Here is a 25130-nt window from a genome sequence, read left to right as displayed (position 1 = left end):
TAAAGTTAGCCAGAATATTTGCCAAATGGTCAACGTCATACAAATAAGCCACACACAGAAGACATATTAAATGTCTTCAGACCTATCAGTCCATTAAGTGACATCACTTCCTCCTGCGACGTGTGCCCGCAGACCGGATGCGAGCAGCCTGACGAATGTTCATGTATCTTTCTTCCACATCTTGATGGAGAGAGAGGCAGAGAGTCTGATGATGAAGAATGGATGAGGGGGAGGTGGGAGAGGAGGTGCTAGAGATATCCAGGGGTCCCGTCGCTGCATCTTCTGTTCTCCTGTCCATCTCTATTATCCCGGAGTCTGAAGATCTTTGTTTTTCTTCTCTGTCCTTCAGTCTGGCTAGACTGTTGCTCAGGGAGGCGTTCTCCTGCTGCAGAACCCTGATCCTCAATGAGTTTGCCTTCAGCTGCTGCTCCATGTCACACATCACATCACCTGTAGCTGTGACACACAGGGAGAACCGGTTGTAAGTGGCAGGTTCATAAGAAATGTAACAACTCCAGAGTTTATACAGAATTTCAAATTAGGTTTTACATTCTTTTGAGGCAACATAAATGTGATCTAATAATTGGCCATAACTATCAAATAACAATACCAAAATGTGGAACATTTTATTGTCATAAAATACTTCTGACAAACATGCATCGCACAGACCTAAACATAACACAAGTTTTAAGCTATGTTTAAGCTGTTTAAATCACTGAAAAGTGTTGCAAAGTACACTCTAAAAAATGCTGGGTTAAAAACAACCCAAGTTGGGTTGAAAATGCACCGACCCAACAATTGAGTTGTTTTAACCCAATGGTTGAGTTGTTTTAACCCAGTGGTTGAGTTGTTTTAACCCAGTGGTTGGGTTAAATGTTGCTTAAGACAACCCAATTGCTGGGTAAGAACAACTCAACCATTGGGTTAAAACAACCCAATTGTTGGGTCGGTGCATTTTCAACCCAACTTGGGTTGTTTTTAACCCAGCATTTTTTATGAGTGTATATTCATTAATTAGTATACATTTTTTACTACTGTTTTGAATCACTAAAAAGAGCCAACTCTCTGGAGTCTTTCTTTGGGGAACTGGGGCACGCAATAGTCATGCTTTGAGCACTTACTCGGTACCACAGATTCAATAGTGGTGCCACTGAATGGTATAAAGTGCATCTGTGGCCACCTCCTTTTTCAGCAGCCTTGGTTCTGGAAGTATTTGTCCCATTAATTTTTCCCATAGGTATTTTAAAAAAAAGGCTTAAAGTAAAAGTAACATGTTCAAGTATAGTAACCCATACTTGGAATTTGTCCTCTGCATTTAACCCATCACAGTTAGTGCAGACAAATTAGGAGAAGTGAACACACACTGCAAACCGTGGACACACACACCAGGAGCAAAGGACAGCCATTTTGGCTTTAATAAACTACACACACACACACACACACGCACACAGAGACAGGTTTCCATATTTTATAGACATAATGGTTTTTATACTGTACATACCTTATATTCTATCCCCCTACACTAACCCTATCCAGCAACGTTTTGCATTTTTATATTTTCGAAAACCCTCAATATAGTTTGATTTATAAGCTGCCTTCCTCATGGGGACCAATGTGGCCATAAGGTCAAAATGTACTGTTCTTACTATCCTTGCGGGGAATATTGGTGGTCCCTATAACATAGTGAATACAGGTACAGAGACCAACTCTAGGAGTGGGTGATTTCGATTGGCGCAATGTACTGGTTGCGATTCTCTGATTAAGAGAAGATTTCTTTCTATTCTTTCAAAGGGTAATACGTTATCATTAAAAAGTAATACCTATGGAGAAAATCAATGGAATTTTTACTTCCAGTCCCAAAGTTGCTATGAGAATGCACTGACAAACCGCTAGAAGACCCTAATGTTATATTATTTAAAAAAAATACTTACTAAATTATTACCCTTAGTACAATTAGCATAGCACTTGTTTTTACACTTTGTGTGAGAAGCATCTAGCACTCTTTGCTAGTGTAAACAAGCATGCTATTTTTGCTTTTAATAATATTTGTGCCAAAAGTATCTACCACTACTTGCTCTCAGTGTAAATAGCCAATGACTTTTGAATAAGACATTGCTTCCCAACCCAAACTCACCATGAAATCAAGATAGACAATTCTTGTTTTTCTATGGAATATTGCAGTTTTTATTGTCTGTGCACAACTGCACATCATTTTTTTTTATTCATGTGCCCTTGTAATTTTCAATCAAAATAACTTCCCCTTCCACTTGCAATGACATCACTTCTCTGATGATAAGTTTACTGGCGTGAGGGCAGGACAACCTTTCAATCACATCAACAGCAAACCACAACGATCCAATCAATTCCTAATGGGCAAAATCAAGTCCTGTCCTACATTTGTTCTTGTTTAAGAAGCCGTTTCACCCAGATATACAGTGCCTTGTGAAAGTATTCGGCCCCCTTGAACTTTGTGACCGTTTGCCACATTTCAGGCTTCAAACATAAAGATATGAAACTGTATTTTTTTTGTGAAGAATCAACAACAAGTGGGACACAATCAAGAAGTGGAACGAAATTTATTGGATATTTCAAACTTTACGGAAAAATTGGGCGTGCAAAATTATTCGGCCCCCTTAAGTTAATACTTTGTAGCACCACCTTTTGCTGCGATTACAGCTGTAAGTCGCTTGGGGTATGTCTCTATCAGTTTTGCACATCGAGAGACTGAACATTTTTGCCCATTCCTCCTTGCAGAACAGCTCGAGCTCAGTGAGTTTGGATGGAGAGCGTTTGTGAACAGCAGTTTTCAGTTCTTTCCACAGATTCTCGATTGGTTTCAGGTCTGGACTTAGACTTGGCCGTTCTAACACCTGGATATGTTTATTGTTGAACCATTCCATTGTAGATTTTGCTCTATGTTTTGGATCATTGTCTTGTTGGAAGACAAATCTCCGTCCCAGTCTCAGGTTTATTGCAGACTCCATCAGGTTTTCTTCCAGAATGGTCCTGTATTTCGCTCCATCCATCTTCCCATCAATTTTAACCATATTCCCTGTCCCTGCTGAAGAAAAGCAGGCCCAAACCATGATACTGCCACCACCATGTTTGACATTGGGGATGGTGTGTTCAGGGTAATGAGCTGTGTTGCTTTTACGCCAAACATAACGTTTTGCATTGTTGCCAAAAAGTTCAATTTTGGTTTCATCTGACCAGAGCACCTTCCTCCACGTTTGGTGTGTCTCCCAGGTGGCTTGTGGCAAACTTTAAACGACACTTTTTATGGATTTCTTTAAAGGGTCATGAAACCCCCCTGCTGCAGCGGTGTTTTTTCACACCTTCGATTTGAAAAAGCTTGTTAAAAGGGGAGTGGTCGACTGTGAAAAGGTGGGATGGTATTGTGTGGAAAGAGGGAATGGTTTGCATAAATAGGGGAGTGTCATATAGGTGCATTAAGATTAGCGATACCAACAGCAGCAGTTACAGCGGTTCTGAGACATGTTCTTGGGTAACGTTGGCATTGTTTACCACAGTGAGATTAAATGAGGGATGAGTACAGCGAATGAGAGAGCTATGAGTGGCGTGCAGCAGAGATCGCAAATCATTCAGCTCTTCAAACCAGCATAATTCAGTGAGAAATGAAAATTAATGTTATTCTGCATGACGAAATATTTTGCAAACGTGATAAAACGATATTTGTCCAAATATGCACGCTGTTTGGCAAGATGAACAACGCGCCGACGTGATAAGAGAGCGTGAACCACCCAACATGCGATGCGACAGAGATGTGTAATTCTAGATCGGGGTAAAAGCGAAGGGGTTTGAGGTTTCATAGTCTCGACCGCGCATCTGAAGCAGAGCGACGCGCGCTGGGTTGCCGTGACGATCCGCGCTGTCTATCACTCGGCAGCTAAATCTATATTTGTCCAAATATGCAGCACACTGTTTCACTAAGAGCCCGAACACATGCGGTTTAGTGCATGGCTGTGACGACAAATAAAACGGAGAGGACGTGGCTTTTGTTCATTAGCCTACAGATTACAGATTGGTTATTTTGCACTCCTGACATAGATAGTCAACGCTTGCAGGTTCGGCGTGCGATTCCTCAGGTGAATTTTACTTTACCGAGCCTTTGTAGCAAACGCTTCCACAGACGGCGCCGGTTACTGCTCGCTCAGCGCCCTTTACGTTACTTCGTATCAGCACAACGCCTAGCTTTCCTCCGTGACTTTTCCGCACGCTGCTTCCAAAACTTCCCCACCATATCTCTACAATAATGATGTAAGACGAGCCTGACAGAAGCGACTGTCTCATGCATATTAACTAAATTATCTTGTATGCATACTACAGTGCAGGGATTGGACTGAATGAACTTTATGACATGAATATATATCGAGAATGGCTCGGAGCGGTCGACGTCAGCATGTGCCCAGCAGCCCATACTTGGGCCGAAAAGGCCGCGCCGACGTCAGCATTTGTGACGTTGCTCCGACTAAGCTTTTCAAACCGGAAGACAGAAATCGCTCTGAAAAATGCAAAAATAACTATTTTCACATATGAATACCATTAATAAGTACCCTTAGTGTTTTCAATGATGTGCAGCCTATACATATCTGTTTACATCTCAAAAAAAGTGTTTTGGGGTTTCATGACCCTTTAAGAAATGGTTTTCTTCTTGCCACTCTTCCATAAAGGCCAGATTTGTGCAGTATACGACTGATTGTTGTCCTATGGACAGAGTCTCCCACCTCAGCTGTAGATCTCTGCAGGTCATCCAGAGTGATCATGGGCCTCTTGGCTGCATCTCTGATAAGTCTTCTCCTTGTATGAGCTGAAAGTTTAGAGGGACAGCCAGGTCTTGGTAGATTTGCAGTGGTCTGATACTCCTTCAATTTCAATATTATCGCTTGCAGAGTGCTCCTTGGGATATTTAAAGCTTGGGAAATCTTTTTGTATCCAAACCTGGCTTTAATCTTCTCCACAACAGTATCTCGGACCTGCCTGGGGTGTTCCTTGTTCTTCATGATGCCCTCTGCGCTTTAAACAGACCTCTGAGACAGACAGTGCAGGTGCATTTTTACAGAGACTTGATTACACACAGGTGGATTCTCTTTATCATCATTAGTCATTAAGGTCAACATTGGATCATTCAGAGATCCTCACTGAACTTCTGGAGAGAGTTTGCTGCACTGAAAGTAAAGGGGCCGAATAATTTTGCACGCCCAATTTTTCCGTTTTTGATTTGTTAAAAAAGTTTGAAATATCCAATAAATTTCATTCCACTTCATGAGGGTGACCCACTTGTTGTTGATTCTTCACAAAAAATTACAGTTTCATATCTTTATGTTTGAATCCTGAAATGTGGCAAAAGTTTGAAAAGTTCAAGGGGGCGAATACTTTCGCAAGGCACTGTACATCACAATGGGGGACTATTGCAACTTCTGTTTCATGCAAACTTCAGGGTACAGGAGTTGTCAGAGCTCACTCACTCTGTGGTGCTGCTTGTGGATTAAGCTCTGGAAAGGCCACTAGCATCCGCTCTCTCTGGACAGCTTCTTCCAGCATCTCTTTCAGACGAGACATCCTCTCCTCCAGTTCTGTGATCTGTGTCTGCTGCCTTTGTTTCTCAATACACAGTGAACTACACCGGGACTGCAGAGACAAAAAACTCTCAGGTTTACTTTAACTGGTTTCGCCTAATGTAGTGAAGCTGATAAAGTTATATTAAATATTTAATTCAATGTGTTTTTACCTGTTGCTGTGCGAGTTGCTTCTGAAGTGTGTCTTTTTCTTGTTTGATCTGTGTGAGTTTGTTGGCGAGATCAGCTTTTTCATCCTCACATTCGTCCAGACTGCTATGTAGATCCTCAGTCTGCTGAACCAGCACATCCAGATGTTTCCGCAGAGCCGTCTGCTTCGCCTGAAGAGCCTGTGCACAAAACCCCATGTTTCATGATCTACTAGATCACCACATCCTCACAGAATATCATGTTATGACAAATGTATCATAGTAATCATACTGTAACACACCTCATGCTGTCGTTGCACACTATGGTTTTTGGCGCTTTCTTTGTCTAACAGTGTTTGTGTACTTCTAAGTTCCTCCTCCATGTCTTTCCTGTTCTCCTCCACCTCTTTTAGCATGGTCTCTAGTGAGCTATGCAGATGATGAACTTGCTCCTGTAGTGCAGCCTTCTCACATTCTATAGAAAAAATGTAACCCACTCATATCATCCCAAAATCAATCTGGTAGGCCTTACCACATTCCCTGATTCACGGTCGAGGGACCCCCAGGGACCACAAAGTAGTCCTGGGGGGCCCTCTTAAAATATAAGAGAAAATTTTACAGTAATAAAATATTCTATAAATGTATTTATTAAGGCTGTCAAGATCAATATATTAAAATGGTTAATGCAATATATATATTTTTTTGCATTTATAGAATTCGATTTTTAAAGAAATTAAGATTGATCACTAATTTTATACAATAGTCATAGTTTTTAACATTATGGAAGACCAAATCTACCTTCTGTTTCGTAAATTTTTTATTTTATTTATTTATTATAGGTCGTCTATTCTTCCTTATGACATATACATATGTTCAATAACAGTTTTCTCCTCTTTCCTCTTTGCTCACTAACTTTAAAGGAACACTCCACTTTTTTGATAATAGGCTCATTTTCCAAGTCCCTTAGAGTTAAACAGTTGAGTTTTACCGTTTTTGAATCCATTCAGCCAATCTCTTGATCTGGCGGTAGCACTTTTAGCATAGCTTAGCATACATCATTGAATCAGATTAGGCCATTAGCATCACGCAAAAAAATGACCAAAGACTTTATTTTTTCAAAGATAATATTTTTTAAATTTAAATCTTTACTATTCTGTAGTTACATCGTGTACTAAGACCAACGGAAAAAGAAAAGTTATGAATTTTTGACCGATTATAGATAGGAACTATTCTCTCATTCCTGCATAATAATCAGGGAACTTTGCTGCCGTACCATGGGCGCAGTGATATTACGCAGAAAAAATTATGCAACTTTTCATTTTCCGTTGGTCTTAGTACACGATGTAACTACAGAAGAGTCAAGTTATAAATCGGAAATATAGTGAGAGTCTTTGGTCATTTTTGAGCGCAATGCTAATGGTCTTATCAGATTCAATGATGTATGCTAAGCCAGTGGTTCCCAACCACATTTCTGGAGCCCCCCTAACACTGTAGATTTTGCATGTCTCCTCAATCAAACACACCTGATTCAGGTCATCAGCTCATTAGTAGTGACCCTGCGTCCCAATTCGCATACTATCCATCCTAAATAGTATTCGAAAATAGAATTAGTATGTCCCAAATCGTAGTATGTTGAAAAGAGTATTCCAAAGATTCCCGGATGGTTTACTTTTTCCGGTCCGAATTCGAAGTAAGGATTGATGGGCACTCTAACGGCTGATATTGCCCACAACCCATTGCGAGTTGGACGAGGATTCGATTAGAACTACAAACGTGGATAAAAAGCGTTAAAAAACTACAAGCATGACGGATGTGCGAGTTCGACGGTTAAGTAGAGAAGTTTAGATAAAGGGGTTTGAGTTACCAACTATCAATATTTAACCTGACAAAAATATATTTATTCAGTGTTGTCCACATTATATTTCACCTGCAGCAGCATTGTGAACTTTTGTAATGACACGTTTGGCCATTAACTTTTAAATGCATCTTTATATTTAAACTGCAAACACACAAGGAGAATCTCTGACCCACAAAGACATGGCAGATCAACGAGCGGCTACATTTCTCTCCGATACGGTAGGAGATTAATCTGCATGTGGAGGATTTGAACTGTGACGAATCTGACGATGATTGACAGGGCAGATAAACGGTGACGGGATGCACGTAACTAAGCGACAGAGTCTGTTAAAGATGGCGAAGTAGTATGTCCCGAAGCTTGCATACCTTTCAGCTACACACTCAAAAGTATATACCTTTTCTTCACAAAAAAAGTACATACTTTTAGGACGTAGGCGAATTGGGACGCAGCATGACTCAAAGACCTGAAATGGGTGTGTCAGTCAAAGGAGATATGCAAAATGTGTAGTGTTAGGGGGGCTCCAGGAATGTGGTTTGGAACCACTGTGCTAAGCTATGCTAAAAGTGCTACCGCCAGATACAGAAATCGGCTGAATGGATTCAAAAACGGTAATACTCAACTGTTTAATTCTAAGGGACTTGGAAAATGAGCCAATTTTCAAAAAAAGTGGAGTGTTCCTTTAAGGTACTACATGTCTAAAGATGCTTTTAATTTTTTTAGCTATAATAACTATAATATCAAACATTAATAGTTGGTATAGGGGAAAAATGTACTTGTATAAAATAAAATAAAAAATGTCATATATATATATAGGGGGGCTCCAGGAATGTGGTTGGGAACCACTGGCTTAGCATACATCATTGAATCTGATAAGACCATTAGCATTGCGCTCAAAAATGACCAAAGACTCTCACTATATTTCCTATTTATAACTTAGTCCCCAGACGTTTGCAGATTATTATAAAAAGAAGAGGGGATGCCACACAGTGGTAAACACGGCCTTATCCCAATTTAAAATTATAAATTTTCTCAGTTTAAAGATTTGATATGTCATCTATGTCGCATTCAGAATAAAATATTAAAATTTCCACATCATTGCATTCTGTTGTTATTCACAATTTGTGCAGTGTCCCAACTTTTTTGGAATCGGGTTTGTACTATTATACAGCTCAAAAAAAAGAAAATATTTTTAATGATTTTATTTCAGTTCCATTTTTGTGGACAATAGTGGTAGTAGATACAGCAGACCCGTAGCTTTATAATGATGTCTTCCTTACCAAGACTCTGTTTTGCTTCTGTCTGCAACTTCAGCTCTTCTGTGAGTTCAGAATTGTTGTCCTCTAATAACGTCACACCTGTGAATAACAATGATTTTTAATATTAACTGCATTCACTTTTAGATTATACGTTTCAGATATGAGTTATGGGGTTTTAAAGAATCTCACCTCTCTTTAACTCTTCCTTCTCCTCCCTTAGCCTCCTTAACGCTTCCTCTCCCTTGACCTTCACCTCCTGCATTCTGTGCTCACACTCCTCCTCCATCTTCCTCCTCTCCTCCTTCTCTCTTTTGACCGTCTCTGATAGCTGTTTTCTCAGCTTCTCTCGCTCCATCTCTGTCTCTTTCAGCTTCTTTTTCAGCGGCTCAACAGTTTCTCTCACCTCCAATTGAAAAGAATAGTTAAAAAATCTAATGAGGAAATACACTAACAGTCAAAAGTTTGGAATAATTAGGATTTTTCAATTGAAATTATAATTGAGCTGCAAATCAGCATATTGGAATGATTTCTGAAGGATCATATTGTGACACTGAAGACTGGAGTAATCACGCTATATATATTGGAATAGAAAACAGTTCTTTTAAATTATAATTAACAATATTACTATGTTTGATCAAATAAATGCAGTCTTGGCGAGCATTAAAGACTTCTTTCAAAAACATTAAAACAAATTAATATTACAAACCTTTGATTGGTAGTGTAATTAGGATTAAATGACAAAAGTGTGAATAGCCACAAGTTCTCACCTCCAGAACATGTTTCCCAACACGGCTCATATCCTTACGCTGCTCACTTGCCCATTGGGAAATGTCACATGCCGTCAGGCGGCCCAGCTGCTGTGTTTCCTCCACAGCTTCCAGGAAGCCCTGCATGGAGCAAGGCAAACCCAGAGACTGGCACAGAGACACTAGAGCATCACTGCTCTCCTTCATCACCGCCTGAACACAAGCACAGGCCTGACAGGGCACCAGGGCAGACTCTACTGTCTGACAGCTCACAGCTCTTCTGAGGTGGGAAGAAGAATCTGGGGTACTTAAGGTGGTTTTATTGGTGCTTGTTATGGAGGTGCTCTTTGTTTTATGCATATTAATAGTAGGAGTATTTGCTGCTGTTCTGGTAATGAATGAACTCTGTTGAGATGGATGCTGCTTTCCACTGGTGCTCTGAAAGAAGAGACACTTTATTAAATATTTTAGGTTGCACATTAACTGTCTGTTTTCTGTTAAATGTAATTGATTTGACTGTTTAATGATTCAGTTAATAAGTAAAGATAATTTCAGGTGTTGACCAAGTCTTCTGTGTGTTTTGTTTTTATCATCCTTCTCACCTCTTGTACGTGTATATTGTTGAGCTGGAGTAGATTGTTCCAGAAGCGTTTGACCACAGGACCGATGGAAACAGACGACTCATTTTGACCAGATGATAAAGCTCTCTGCTTCTCAAGCAACAGCTCAGCATGAACGTTAAAACTCTGCAGAAGAAGCATTAATCTGGGAAAAACACAATTACACATGATTTTGATTTTGAAAAAAAGATGGTTTACTCAAAATATAAAGTAGCAGCCCCAAATCAGCATATTAGAATGATTTCTGAAGGAACATAAGACACTGAAGGGGTAATGGCTGCTGAAAATGTAGCTATGCCATTATAGGAACATATATGTTAAATATATTAACAGAAAACAGTTATCTTAAAATGTAATGATATTTTGCAGTGTTACTGTTTTACTGTATTTTGATCAAATAAATGTATCTTCACTGCAAATAGTGCTTTTCTTATTTAGTAATTGTGTCTTGTTTCTTCTTTCTGGAAAATAAAATCAAAATGAAGTGAGTGTCTAGAAAACAAGAAAAAATGTCATGTCATTTTACGCAAGTAAATGTTGTTATAGTAAAAGCATTAGTTTTTTTTTTTTTTTTTTTTTTTTGCAGAGGTCAACATGAGAGAGTCTTACCGACCGTGAAGTATTATTTAGTGTTTCGTAATTATTTATTGATGAACGTTATAATGCAAATATTAACGTGTTATAACATAAAATATAATTTCTTTTTTTAATATAAAAAAAAAATTTAAAATGTTACACCCAGTTGAGTTTACAACAAGTTTACTACCTGTCAATCAGCAACTCTAGCAGGACTATGTGGGAGTGCTGACTGAATTCTTCCTCTCCATCCACATAATCATATTCTTCTAAAAGACTGACCAAATCCAGATTACATGACAGTTTATCGGGAAACTTCCATGATGGGAAACGGACGGGTCCAGTCTTAGAAAAAACATCCAGCACCGCTCCCTGCAAATCAATAAGATCTCTCCGAAGGCTGTCGATACAGTCCTGACGACCTAACAGATGGGTCATTGTTCAACAGACCAAAATCTGCTTTTGTTTCTTAATCGTTTTAGTTTCTGTAACAATAACATGTGCATTAGCTCTACACACAGCAGGTTTCCATGGTCGCGTGTAGGCGGAATCATTCCACGTAAACTACATTTACCACAACAACCCTCGGCCTTGCTACCGGAAGTAGTCGTTCATTTGTCGGCTTCTGTTGTGTGGCTGACTGGCTTTTGGCGCAACGAGAGGTTAGTGAAATTGTATAAAGATCTACATAGAAATTATAGTACTAAATTAATTTAAAAGCCTGTACCTCGACTTTCTTTAAAACAAACCACCTTTAGACTGACAACAACTGTTTATTTTTTCTCAGTGTGTTTGATTCGGCCAGAGAAGACCCTGTAGTTTCGCAGTCATGCCGCCTGGGCCTGTGCAGATCATGCAGCCGGAGCTAAATAACAAGGTATGAACCTATGATTTATTTCTTTTAGAGTCAGTACAGGGAAGATTAATCTCTTTTATATTCACTTACTAAAATATTTTTTCTTCATAATCATACAAACATGTTAATGGACCATAGTATTGCATGTTTATAGATTGTGGCTGCGTATGAAATCGCACAAGTTACTCTCCTGAGTCGGTGCTTATTTGAAGTAACTTAACGACCTCTCCTCCAGTAAACAAACGTCCCATATTATAGAATAATTTATTTGTAAGTAATACGTTTTTGTATCCCCCCATGTTCTTGTTACGTATTATCCTTTTTTTGTACATTATAGTAATGCAAAAATAAATAAATAAAAGTAAATCACTACCTGTGTGTATTAACGTAATTCGGACGTACTACATTACCCCAGGTTGTCATTATCATGTGATGTAAGTTACTTAGCACCACTGTCATTCACAAATCCTCTCCCGTGGCTTCATGGTACAGTAAAGTGTCCATCATATGCACACTTCAAAATCCTGGTGTATTAGGTCATCCAGGTACTTTTTGGCCTACACGTTTATGAGCACTGTGAATTTGGACATACTTATTTTACCACATTCTGTTTTTGCCTACTATATATTGTGCTCCGGTTATGTGTTCACTACTGTGTGTATGCGCACTTGGATTGGTGAAATGCAGAGCTCAAATTCCGAATATGGGACACCTCACTTGCATGTAGTAGGAGCATGTGATTTCAGATGCATTGAATGTTTAAGGAAATTTCCAGGGGAATGAACCAACTTCCTTTACTATATTACCACTGCTTGAGTCAAGTCAGAACTTTTAGTTCATATTAATATCTTCTACTTTTGCATAGTTCGGATAATATTGCATTAAAGTAGTCATGAAATCAAAGTTGACCATATTACGTTTTTCACAACAATATTTGGCATGTTTACATATGGTACTTCATAACTAAACTCTTTTTGGGCAGATTAAGAGTCAGCAATATTTTATTTGTGATGCAGTCTTTGCAGCCAAGGTGTTATGAAGGATCAGATCAGTGAAGTTATCAACAGTGTAATGTTTTAACAGCCCGAGGAGCAGAAAGAAGAGACTCCAGCCACAAAGCCCATTGTGGGAATCATCTATCCGCCTCCTGAAGTCCGGAACATTGTTGACAAGACTGCCAGCTTCGTGGCCAGGTTTGACATCATATCATTACAAGTCATATGATATCATATCAAGTTTCAATATTGTACATTTTGATAAATCAGTAATTAACCACTTTCTATTTCCCGAAGGAATGGACCTGAGTTCGAGGCCAGGATTCGGCAGAATGAGATCAACAACCCAAAATTCAATTTCCTCAACCCAAACGACCCTTACCATGCTTACTACCGCCACAAGGTCAATGAGTTCAAAGAGGGCAAAGCGCAGGAACCGTCTGCAGCGGTGCCGAAAGTCATGCAACAGCAAGCATCACAGCAGCTTCCTCAGAAGGTCAGGATCTTTTCATTGAATTTACATAACATATACCAGTAATTAATTCCATTTATTAAAATAATCAGTCAAGTCATAATCTAGGCAATCTGATTTAAAAGCCTTTCATAGCTGGATGTGTTATGAGAAACGTATGTGTTTGTGGTCATTTAGGTTCAAGCACAGGTGATCCATGAGACGGTGGTGCCCAAGGAGCCTCCACCTGAGTTTGAGTTCATTGCCGACCCTCCCTCCATTGCAGCCTTTGACCTGGATGTGGTGAAGCTGACCGCACAGTTTGTCGCCCGAAATGGCCGTCAGTTTCTCACGCAGCTGATGCAGAAGGAGCAGAGGAACTATCAGTTTGACTTCCTTCGACCACAGCACAGCTTGTTCAACTACTTTACAAAACTGGTGGAACAATACACAAAGGTACAGCTATATTCTGAGGACGAATCAGATTGAGGAGGCTAGTAAAAGCGGAGTTTTTTTGGGGAATCATGAAGTTATTCAAGTGTAACATTTAAATCCACTTAATTTATTGTCCTCTTGCAGGTTTTAATCCCGCCGAAAGGTCTTTTGCTGAAACTGAAGAAGGAAGCAGAGAATTCTCGTGAGGTCTTGGACCAGGTAATTGATGATGACAGTCATTCCAGATCACACATACCCCTATTCCACCAAAATGGTTCTGGTGCGGGTTCCCGTTCTCGAACCGTTCCACGCATTTCCACTGCAGAAAAGATGGTTCTGGGTTGGAAAGATTGGTTTAACTCTGGCCCTAAAATCTTGCAGGTCTCAAACAGAGCCCTTGGAGCGAGGGATGAAATCCCTTCAGGAAGAAATGCTGTTGCTGTCTATGGTGGTCTCATTGAGCAATGTAATAACCTCACACTATATTGCTCTTTATACCTAAATGCACTAAATCAGTCAAAAGTTTGGACACACTTTCCCATTCTCTTTAAAGTGTGTCTAAACTTTTTACTGATAGTCTATATAAAACTGTGTGTGTGTGAGAGAGCGAGTAAATCAATGGTTTCAGTTTCAATATATATGCGGGTACGCTTGAATCACTCCCCGGTACTGCAAACAGCAAAACAGAAGTGCTGCACTGCCTGCACAAATCACCGGAAAAAAGAAACTGCACACGTAGCAGCGTTATGTCACGGAAACACCAAGTCCATGGAAACACTCGCCTGGTCACCTGGCCAAGAACAGGCTCTGGCTCCAGAACGTGAACCATTCTGGTGGAAAAGGCTGTTAAAACATCTACATAATAATATAGAACCAAAATCGCTGAATATATAATGTCATATGTTATAAGTAGTTGTTTGTTACATTTAGTTAGTCCCAAAAACGTATCCAAAAAGTTCAGAGTTTTGAAACTCATAAGGTCACAAAAAAGGAGGACAGATCAAACCTGTAATATCAAAACATTTTCCCTAATATTTTAGGTCAGGTATCGTGTGGAGTGGGCCAAATTCCAGGAACGAGAGCGGAAGAAGGAAGAGGAGGAGCGAGAAAAGGAGAGGGTGGCTTATGCTCAGATTGACTGGCATGACTTTGTGGTTGTGGAGACGGTGGACTTCCAACCAAATGAGCAAGGTGAGCGTGTTAAGTTGACAACAATTCGCATGACCTTAGATATTGATGATTTGTATTTGCACAAACATACTATTGAATCAGAAGAAGACTTTTTTGTTATCTCGGAGCTGTGGTTCAATTAGCCAATTACAGACACAATCTTGCCTCTATTATATTCATGTTATTGTTTTGTTTTTTTAATCATCATCATTATTAAAACTATAATTCATATCACAGGTAATTTCCCTCCTCCCACTACTCCTGAGGAGCTGGGCGCTCGTATCCTGATCCAGGAGCGCTATGAGAAGTTTGGAGAGAGTGAGGAGGTGGAGATGGAGGTGGAGAGTGATGATGAAGAGGACGAGAGAAGAGGCAGGGAGGACGGACGCGCAGCTCAGCTAGACCAGGACACACAGTTGCAGGACATGGACGAGGTGAGACAACCAGGGTGATCTTACCAATGGGATGAGGAGAGTTTTGAAGAGAAGCACTTTCAAATTTACATTTACATTTACATTTAATCATTTAGCAGACGCTTTTATCCAAAGCGACTTACAAAAAAGGGGAGAGTAATAGAAGCAACGGAACAGACAAGGCCAAAAACCTGTAAGAGCTGTAAGAAATCTCAATTAATTAGCACAATACACAATTTTTTTTTTTTTTTTTTTTTTTTTTTTAAAAAGACAGACATCTACAACAAAAACTCACGTCCGCACAGTGCCGAACACTGGATTTTGATAGCTAAGATAGCTACAACCCATTAGGACTAAGGCTGTTGCCCCAGCTGTTGTCGTTAATGCAGATTCAGTGGCCCAATGGGTTGGTTTTGTATTCTAGCTAAACGCGCAGCAATAGCCATCTACAACAAAAACTCACGTACGCAATATACAGAACACTGGATTCTGATAGTTATGATTACTATGTAACATACCCGCCTGAAGGCGCAAATCCGGATGAGTGACATAGATATGATCCCGGAGTGTACGCTTTTGGTCGTTGCTGTGGTGATCAGTAAGTGCTATTCTGTATTGGTCAAGTGCAAATGGAAAAGATGTGTCTTAAGATGTTTTTTAAGAATGGCTACAGACTCGGCAGCACGAATTGAGATCGGCAGGTCATTCCACCAGGTAGGAACGGTCCAGGAAAATGTCCGTGAGAGCGATTTCATGCCTCTTTGGGATGGAACCACGAGGCGCCGCTCGTTCGCAGAACGCAAGCTTCTGGAGGGTGTGTAAGTCTGAGCAAGTGAATTTAGGTATATTGGTGCCGAGCCAGAGGTTGTTTTGTAGGCGATAACTAGTGCCTTGAATTTGATGCGAGCAGCCATTGGCAACCAGTGCAGTTTGATGAAGAGAGGCGTAACATGCGCTCTCTTCGGCTCATTAAAGACCACTCTCGCCGCTGCATTCTGGATCAGCTGCAAGGGTTTGATAGTGCATGCTGGAAGCCCAGCCAGAAGAGCATTACAATAATCCAGTCTGGAGAGAACAAGAGCTTGAACCAGGAGTTGTGCAGCCTGTTCTGATAGGAAGGGTCTAATCTTTCTAATGTTGTATAAAGCAAATCTGCAGGACCGGGCTGTTGCAGTAATGTGGTCAGTGAAGTTTAACTGGTCATCAATCACAACTCCAAGGTTTCTTGCTGTCCTTGATGGAGTTATGGTCGATGAACCAAGCTGAATGGAGAAATTTTGATGAAGTGCTGGGTTGGTTGAGAAAACAAGTAATTCTGTCTTTGCAAGATTGAGTTTAAGATGATGCTCTTTCATCCAGTCAGAAATGTCTGTCAGACAGGCAGCGATACGAACACTGACTGTAGGATCATCTGGTTGAAATGAGAAGTAGAGTTGAGTGTCATCCGCATAGCAGTGATAGGAGAAGCCGTGTTTCTGAATGACAGAACCTAATGATGACATGTAGATGGAGAAGAGAAGTGGTCCAAGGACTGAGCCCTGGGGAACCCCAGTAGCTAGATTATAAGACTTAGACACTTCACCTCTCCATGACACCCTGTAGGACCTACCAGAGAGGTAAGACCTGAACCACTGGAGAGCAGATCCTGAGATCCCCGTCCTCTTAAGTGTTGACAGGAGGATCTGGTGGTTAACTGTGTCAAAAGCAGCAGACAGATCCAGCAGAATGAGCACTGAGGATTTGGAAGCTGCTTTTGCCAGTCTCAGTGCCTCAGTTACCGAGAGCAAGGCCGTCTCAGTCGAATGACCGCTTTTGAAGCCGGATTGGTTGTTGTCTAGGAGGTTGTCCCTTTCAAGAAACTTAGAGAGTTGATTGAACACAACTCGCTCAAGGGTCTTTGCAATGAAAGGCAGAAGGGATACCGGTCGGTAGTTTTCTAAAAGTGCTGGATTCAGAGAGGGTTTCTTAAGCAGTGGGGTTACCCGAGCCTGCTTAAATGCTGTGGGAAAGGTTCCCGTGTGAAGAGAAGTGTTGACAATGTGAGTGAGTGCAGGAGTGATTGAAGAAGAAATAGCCTGAAGGAGGTGCGTGGGAATAGGATCAAGTGGACAGGTAGTAGGGTGATTGGAAAGGATGAGTTTAGAAATATCTGCCTCGGAGAGTGGAGAGAAGGATGGAAGCGTGTTCGTGTTAGTTGTTGAGATGTCCGTGTCAGTTAGTGATGAGGAGAACTGTTTGCTAATGAGAGCTGTTTTGTTGGTGAAAAATGATGCAAAGTCATCAGCTGTAAGAGTTGATGAAGGAGGGGGAGGAGGTGGACAAAGGAGAGAGGAGAATGTTTTAAAGAGTTGGCGAGAGTCAGAGCAATTGTTGATTTTGTTGTGGTAGTATGTTGTTTTAGCAGTGGAGACATTTGTAGAGAAAGAAGAGAGAAGAGACTGATAAAAGGCAAGGTCAGTATTGTTTTTAGATTTATGCCATTTCCTCTCTGCCGCCCTGAGTCCAGAGCGATGTTCACGGAGAACTTCAGACAGCCAGGGGGCAGATGGGGTGGGGCGGGCTGGTCTGGATGAAAGGGGGCAAAAACTGTCTAAGGAGGATGTTAGAGTGGAGCAAAGAGTGTCAGTAGCACTGTTAGTGTCCAGTGCTGAGAACTGAGCAGGTGGAGGGAGTGAAGATGAAACCATAGTGGATAGGCGAGAGGGAGAGAGTGAGCGTAGATTACGCCGAAAGGTAATCTGTGTAGGAGTATGTTTTGTATCTGGAGTCAGTATGAGGTTAAGAGTGATGAGAAAGTGGTCTGAGGTGTGTAATGGAGTAACTAAAGTGTTGTCTGTGGAGCAGTTGCGTGTGTAGACCAGGTCTAATTGGTTACCTGATCTGTGAGTAGCCGTAGTAGATACTAACTTAAGGTCAAATGAAGTCAGTAGAGTGCTGAAGTCTGCAGCTAGGTGTTTATCAAGATGGATGTTGAAGTCGCCAAGCAGAATCAGTGGAGTGCCATCCTCAGGGAAGCTAGAAAGTAACACATCCAACTCCTCCACAAAGTTACCGAGGTGACCTGGAGGACGATAGACCACTACCACATGGATTTTAACAGGGTGAGTAATAGTGATTGAGTGCGATTCAAATGAATTGGCCGGTAGAGACGGTAATGGATCAAATTTCCAATCATTTGAGATAAGCAAACCAGTACCCCCACCCCTCCCAATAGGCCGAGGAGTGTGTGAAAAAGTATAATTGCTTGAGAGTGCTGCAGGAGTGGCAGTGTCCTCTGGTTTGATCCAGGTCTCAGTTAGGGCCATGAGGCTAAGCTGAGAATGAGTCCCAATAGATGAAATAAAGTCTGCTTTGTTTACAGCCGACTGGCAATTCCAGAGACCAATTGGAATAAAGAGTAAAGTAGCAGAGGATGTTAGGATATAGCGCAAATTATTAGGATTACGGCGTCTCGTGCGTACGGAGCGTGATTTACGAGTGCTAGTAGTTATAGTTGAGATTTGAAAGCACATGGTGAAAAGGCCAGATAGGAATTAGAGCCGAACACAAATAGTGAAAAGGAAGATGATACTCAAGTGCCTTGCCGGGGTCCTTGCTCGGGCGGAGTTGCACTGGGAAGAGTTGAAGTCTTTACACTCGTCGGTCTTCACACAAGGAGGGCTTCACACTGCCGCTTCCGCTGCCGCGGACTATAACGCTATTTATACTCACTTGAGTATCGTTATTGAAAGCAGCTGGGAACGCCCCCAACAAACTCCCTTCCAACGTGGCAATGACCAAACAAATGCTAACTCAACAAATGCTAACTCCCACACACACCCAGAGAATATACCAAAACTAATAATACACACCTCAGCACTACACAGACACACTTATCCAACAACAAATGAACAAACAATCAAATGAGAAAAGTTACAAACACTTACAGAGTAGTTGTCTATCAGTCAATTGAATTGCTTCTCTCTAGCCAAAATGTTTCAAACACACAAGGCTTTTAATACCTCGCTGGCCACGCCCCCAACAAACTCCCTTCCAACGTGGCAATGACCAAACAAATGCTAACTCAACAAATGCTAACTCCCACACACACCCAGAGAATATACCAAAACTAATAATACACACCTCAGCACTACACAGACACACTTATCCAACAACAAATGAACAAACAATCAAATGAGAAAAGTTACAAACACTTACAGAGTAGTTGTCTATCAGTCAATTGAATTGCTTCTCTCAAATAATGGCATAGATGAGTTTGTAGAAATGGGTTTACTACTGTAGTAACTAGCATCTGCTCTTCTTCTCTCAATAGGGTTCTGATGATGATGATGATGGCATGAAAGCTCCTCTTCCACCTGATAACCCCATGCCACCACCTCTGCCCCCCACCCCAGACCAGGTCATCATCCGCAAAGACTATGACCCCAAGGGTAAGCGCATTTATAAAACACACTTTATCATTCTAAAGCGTCACACATTTCTTTGCATCCACTCACTTTCTATCTCATGTTCTCTTCAGCCTCTAAACATCTGCCTCCCATGGCCTCCTCTGACGAGTACCTCATCTCCCCCATCACGGGTGAGAAGATCCCAGCCAGTAAGATGCAGGAGCACATGCGCATCGGCCTGCTGGATCCCCGCTGGCTGGAGGAGCGTGACCGCAACATCCGAGAGCGGCGGATCGAAGAGGAGGTGTACGCTCCCGGCCTGGACATCGAGAGCAGCTTGAAGCAGCTGGCTGAGAGACGTACCGATATCTTTGGTGTGGAAGAAACAGCCATCGGTAAGAAGATCGGAGAGGAGGAGATACAGAAGCCTGAGGAAAAGGTAAGAAAGACAAAAAAAAATGGTGGACATGATTAAAGCCTCTGCATCGTCTCGTGCACAGTAATGTCTGCGCAGTTTTCAAAGTATACTTAACTATGGATGGTAGGGGTGTGACGAGATCTCGCGAGAATAAAATGTGAAAAGTGAAAAGCTGCTTCTCAATAGCGCCATGAAAACTCATGAAGATGGAATATGCACCACTACTTTTACATTACATTGTTGTTTTGAAATAAAGCAATTTAATTCTGTTAAATAACTATCGCTTCAATTGTAAACGGCATAGTTATTGACAGTGCTGCAGGAATATCAGTTCACTGATCACGAAAGTAAGATGAGATGGCTGACAAGAAAGACCATGTCGGAGGAGTCGTTGTCCAACGCTCTAAGCATCTGATAAATGTATTTTCTTGTAAAATGTGTGCTCAGCACTTGCACTCCCTATACACAGTATGTGAGATCACAAAGCGAAAGCTAAAGTAAATGCAAGCTCCATGATGTGCGCAAATTAGTCAACATACAATAGCCTGTCTCCAAATATCAAAGCTATCTTGGGCTGGGCTGTAAGCTCTGTTTGCACTTTGAATACTGGAAGAGTACTTTAATTATGGTTGTACTTACTGTTTGCACTTACTGTTTGTTTTTGTTATTTGTACGGGTTTGTATTTCTATGTTCAATTTGTGGAAAGAAGTTAGGACAGGGCTGTCCAAACTCGGTTCTGGAGGGCCGCTGTCCTGCAGAGTTTAGCACCAACTTGCCTCAACAAACCTGTTGGAAGTTTCTAGTATGCCTAATAAGATCTTGATTAGCTGGTTTAGCTGTGTTTCATTCTGGTTGGAGCTAAACTCTGCAGGACAGTGGCCCTCCAGGATTGGAAACCCCTGAATTAGGAGGTCACGCACAGCCTAAATCCGAAGTTCTGGAAGCTCATGTACAATAAGGTTCTATGCGCCATTAAAATTATGTCATGTGGACAGTTGCGGAAGAGGGGAAGTCTAAGTATGCTTTGGGCTTTAGAAAGGACTAAATAGTCTTAAAAATATCCATACATCATCTTCATGGTCAAAAATTACAGACATAGGAAATGCATAAATACAGAGCTATATATATATATATATATATATATATATATATATATATATATATATATATATATATATATATATATATATATATATATATATATAATATATATAGTTCATCAAACACCCCTTCCTCTTTCTCCACAGGTGACATGGGACGGTCACTCAGGCAGTATGGCTCGTACCCAGCAGGCGGCTCAGGCTAACATCACCCTGCAGGAGCAGATTGAAGCCATCCACAAAGCTAAAGGTCTGGTGCAAGAGGACGACACCAAGGAGAAGATCGGCCCTAGCAAGCCCAATGAGATTCCTCAGCCGCCCATGCAATCAGTAGCATCCAGTCTTCCCAAACCAACCCCACCAATCAACACCATCCCCAGACCCACTGTGAGTCTCAATCTGTTTCGGCATTCAAGAGTTTCAAAAGATCAGTTTGATTATCAAACACAAACATAAATTGGCTAGTCCTAACTAAAGGCTTTTGATTATATTCCAGATGGCGCCCCAAGTGCGGACCACCCTGCTCCCTGCTGTACCTGTGTTACCCAGACCTCCAGTGTCCCCTGTGGTACGTCTGGCCCCTGGACAAGTTTTGGCCCCCATGCCACCCATGCTGCATGCCCCACGCATTAATGTGGTGCCCATGCCACCCTCTGGACCCCATATTATGGCACCCAGACCTCCACCTATGGTGGTCCCTGCTGGTAAGTCTTTGAAATAACAGAACTATAATGCTTTGTAGCCTAGAAATCAAGACACACCCTAGCGGCAGCAAATCTAATCTGCTGCGAGTGTCATCTAGCAACTCTAAATACAGTTCTGAGCTCTGTACACATCGTGTACAGAGTCAGTGGGCGGGGCTTAACATAATGATGGCAGAGTTGCTTTTGCGTGCTACTAGTAAACACAGAAGCTGGCGAACAGCGTTCTTTCGAATCAACTTTGACCGCGAGTCTGGAAAACCTGGAGTTAAGCTTTTCTCTGAGAAAAGAACAAAGAACGGCACTGAAGTCATTCTTAAGAAGGGAAGATGTGTTTAGAGTTTTGCCGACCGGATACGGCGAAAGTTAAATCTATCAACTAGCTTCCGCTTCGCCTTCGTTGCTTTGGTTGGTTGTAGCGCTATCCAATTGCGTGCAGAGGGAGTTTGAAAGACAACCGTTTATCTGCCTCTCGGATTGAGCCCTGCCAATGGTGAGCTCCCATTGGGATCCCGTTGATGTGGGTCTGGCTATTCAGGCTAGCTTCTTTGTACATTGTTCTAAAATAAAATTTTAAGAGAAGTTTCACATAAATAATAATAGACTTTTATTATTGCGTTATTTATTATTTATTATTTAATGTCATTTTAATAATTAAGTTATAGATATGATATAGATAGTTGTCCTCCTCTGACAAATTACTTTGGAACCAAAAAAAATTGCATAGTGTATCTTCAAGTTCACTAAATGGCCAAATGTATTAGGACACCCCTCCAAATCATTCAATTCAGGTGTTTGAATCACTTCCATGGCCACAGGTGTATAAATTCAAGCATCTAGGCCTGCAGACGCTTCTACAAACATTTGTGAAAGAATGGGTCGCTCAGGAGCAGTGAGTTTAAGCCTGGTACTTGATAGGTTGCTATCTGTGCAATAAGTTCATTCATGAAATTCCCTCACTACTAAATATTCCACGGGCAACGAAGTGTTGTTATTACAAAGTTGAGGCAATTGGGAACAACAGCAAATCAGCCATGCAAAATCACAGAGTGGGGTCAATAGCTACAGATCTCTAAACTTCGTGTGGCCTTCAGATTAGCTCAAGAATGGTATGTAGAGAGCTTCATGGAATGGGTTTCCATAACCGAGTAGATGCATCCAAGTGGATAATCGCACTTCTCTTGCTGGTAATCTGGTTGACGAGTCTGGGTTTGGCGACTGCCAGGAGAACGGTACATGCCTCACTGCATTGTGCCCAGTGTAAAGTTTGGTGGAGGGAGGATTATGAAATGGGGTTGTTTTTCAGGGGTTGGGCTTGGCTCCTTAGTTCCAGTGAAAGGAACTCTTAATGCTTCAGCATACCAAGACATTTTGGACAGTTTCGTGCTCCCAAATTCGTGGGAACAGTTTGGGGATGGTCCCTTTCTGTTCCATAATGGTTGCGCCCAGTGCACAAAACAAGATCCATAAAGACATGGATGAGTAAGTTTTGTGTGGATGAACTTGACTGGCCTGCAGTCCTGACCTCAGCCCAATAGAACACCTTTAGGATGAATTAGAGCAGAGACTGCAAGCCAGGCCTTTTCGTCCAACATAAACCTTGTGAAAAGTCTTCCCAGAAGAGTTGAAGCTGTTATAGCTGTAAAGGGTGGGCCAACTCCATAATAAACCCAATGGGTTAAGAATGGGATGTCATTAAAGTTCATGTGCATGTAAATGCAAATGTTCCAAAACTTTTGGCAATATAGTGTGTATATTATTAATCATTTTGTTGTAATTAATAAGCTGTTTTTGTTTTTCAGCATTTGTACCCGCTCCCCCTGTGCCTCAACCTCCAAGCACCGTTTCCGCCCCCATGCCTCCTGCTCATCCTCCACCTCCTCACGAGGACGAGCCTTCCAGCAAGAAAATGAAGACAGAGGACAACCTGATTCCAGAAGAGGAGTTCCTGCGCAGGAACAAGGTACAGCGCTGCTGACACGTACTCTTTTGAGTGCACTTAGTAGAAGCAATGAATATTTTATAATTATTACATCAGGGTCATTTTTCAGTCTTTTTAATTTGATCTCTGCTCTCTTTTAGGGACCTGTTGCAGTCAAGGTGCAGGTGCCCAACATGCAGGACAAGACAGAATGGAAGCTGAGTGGCCAAGTGCTGAACTTCAACCTGCCTCTCACGGACCAGGTAAAGACTTTGCCTATCCAGTATCTGTATGTACCGACTCCATTTGAACACATTTTCAACCACTGACCTGTATTTTGTGCAAGTCATGAAAACCAGAGCTAATTTATTGCCATTATGTGCCTCAGGTGTCTGTCATCAAGGTTAAGATCCATGAAGCCACTGGTATGCCGGCAGGAAAGCAGAAGCTGCAGTATGAGGTATATTATTTCATTTTTGTTTTTTATTATTTAAATGCTTTATGACATTATTAAATATAAATGTGTTTACTTTGAAAACATATCTCATATTGTTTTTGATTCTCCAGGGTATTTTCATCAAAGATTCCAACTCTCTGGCCTATTACAACATGAACAATGGCTCCGTCATCCATCTGGCCCTTAAGGAGAGAGGAGGAAGGAAGAAGTAGATCGCTCGTGTTTTCGTCTCTGCCTGAATCTTTCTCATTTATTTTTGTGCTTATAATCCTGCTACATTTGTACACTTCACAGAACTCGTGCTGTGTAGAAAATCTGTAATGTAAAGTAATCAGTGTCTTGTGATGTTGTACGAACATGTATAACATTCAATGTATGAAAATAACAGAACCTTTAATATTGGTAATAGTCTTCTAGCAAACTGCTCATAGACTGTTTTTAGTTGCACTTCTTTTCATTGAAGTGATTGTTAAAGATCTGCAAATTTGATGTTCAGCTTTGAAACATCACATATTTCATACATAAAATGTATCTTAGGAACTTGTACCTAATAAATTTCAATAAGTAATGTTGTTAGTCATACTGTCTTCTTTCCCCTCATAAATGCTGGCAATGACTGACCTTTGTTATGTTATAGTATTTCTGGTGGGGATTAATAAAAAATGGTATGAAGTAATCATGAAATATTAAATATATTTAAGTGCTGTTGAATTGATTAATTACATTCAAAATAAGTTTTTGTTCACATAATGTCTGTGTAATGTGTATAGTTATGTATGTGTGTTTGTATATAAATAATGCAGTATATACATGCAAATATTTCGTAAATATATATACATGCACGTGTGTGTATTTATTTATACATTATCATAGACTGTAAAAAAGTATATTATACACAGTACACGCATACATTATGTAAACAATTTTTTTTATGTGAATAATCACGTTTTATCAATCTGACCGCACTATTAGCTGACATATTATTAGATGCATACAGTCCCATACATAAACGCTGTAGGTTATGTTTACTTCCGGCGGCTTTT

The 25130-nt window shown here is 40.9% G+C and overlaps 2 protein-coding genes across 2 annotated transcripts; one reads left to right on the top strand and one right to left on the bottom strand.

Annotated features, from left to right (window-relative positions):
- Positions 1-25: 25 nt before the first annotated feature.
- On the bottom strand, positions 26-11350 carry ccdc157 (coiled-coil domain containing 157). Its single transcript, XM_067413303.1, has 9 exons — positions 10972-11350; positions 10188-10350; positions 9607-10023; positions 9029-9242; positions 8861-8938; positions 6028-6200; positions 5750-5926; positions 5487-5649; positions 26-456 (listed from the first exon to the last, which is right to left on the bottom strand). Exons 1-9 carry the CDS (start codon positions 11217-11219, stop codon positions 104-106), a joined length of 1986 nt encoding a protein of 661 aa, XP_067269404.1. The 5' UTR covers positions 11220-11350; the 3' UTR covers positions 26-103.
- Positions 11309-24655, top strand: sf3a1 (splicing factor 3a, subunit 1). Its single transcript, XM_067413301.1, has 16 exons — positions 11309-11443; positions 11569-11658; positions 12721-12830; positions 12930-13128; positions 13282-13539; positions 13663-13737; positions 14559-14709; positions 14926-15122; positions 19414-19531; positions 19621-19928; positions 21156-21395; positions 21505-21712; positions 23512-23672; positions 23792-23893; positions 24019-24090; positions 24198-24655. Exons 2-16 carry the CDS (start codon positions 11611-11613, stop codon positions 24297-24299), a joined length of 2349 nt encoding a protein of 782 aa, XP_067269402.1. The 5' UTR covers positions 11309-11443; positions 11569-11610; the 3' UTR covers positions 24300-24655.
- The last annotated feature ends 475 nt before the right edge of the window (positions 24656-25130 follow it).

This window comes from Pseudorasbora parva, chromosome 13, assembly GCF_024679245.1.
Source record: "Pseudorasbora parva isolate DD20220531a chromosome 13, ASM2467924v1, whole genome shotgun sequence".
In the NCBI taxonomy this organism is placed as follows: domain Eukaryota; kingdom Metazoa; phylum Chordata; class Actinopteri; order Cypriniformes; family Gobionidae; genus Pseudorasbora; species Pseudorasbora parva.
Note: the sequence above shows the minus strand (reverse complement) of the source record. Positions and strands in the feature narration are given on the sequence as shown.

Bases quoted from the DNA above. Each gene is read 5' to 3' on its own strand.
- ccdc157 (XM_067413303.1), bottom strand. From the start codon at position 11,219: ATGACCCATCTGTTAGGTCGTCAGGACTGTATCGACAGCCTTCGGAGA. The intron at 10,024-10,187 runs GTGAGAAGGATG...CTCTTCTTTCAG, and splicing joins ACAATATACACGTACAAGAG to AGCACCAGTGGAAAGCAGCA. The intron at 457-5,486 runs GTGAGTGAGCTC...TGTGTGTCACAG, and splicing joins TCCACAAGCAGCACCACAGA to CTACAGGTGATGTGATGTGT.
- sf3a1 (XM_067413301.1), top strand. From the start codon at position 11,611: ATGCCGCCTGGGCCTGTGCAGATCATGCAGCCGGAGCTAAATAACAAG. The intron at 11,659-12,720 runs GTATGAACCTAT...ATGTTTTAACAG, and splicing joins AGCCGGAGCTAAATAACAAG to CCCGAGGAGCAGAAAGAAGA. The intron at 24,091-24,197 runs GTATATTATTTC...TTGATTCTCCAG, and splicing joins AGCAGAAGCTGCAGTATGAG to GGTATTTTCATCAAAGATTC.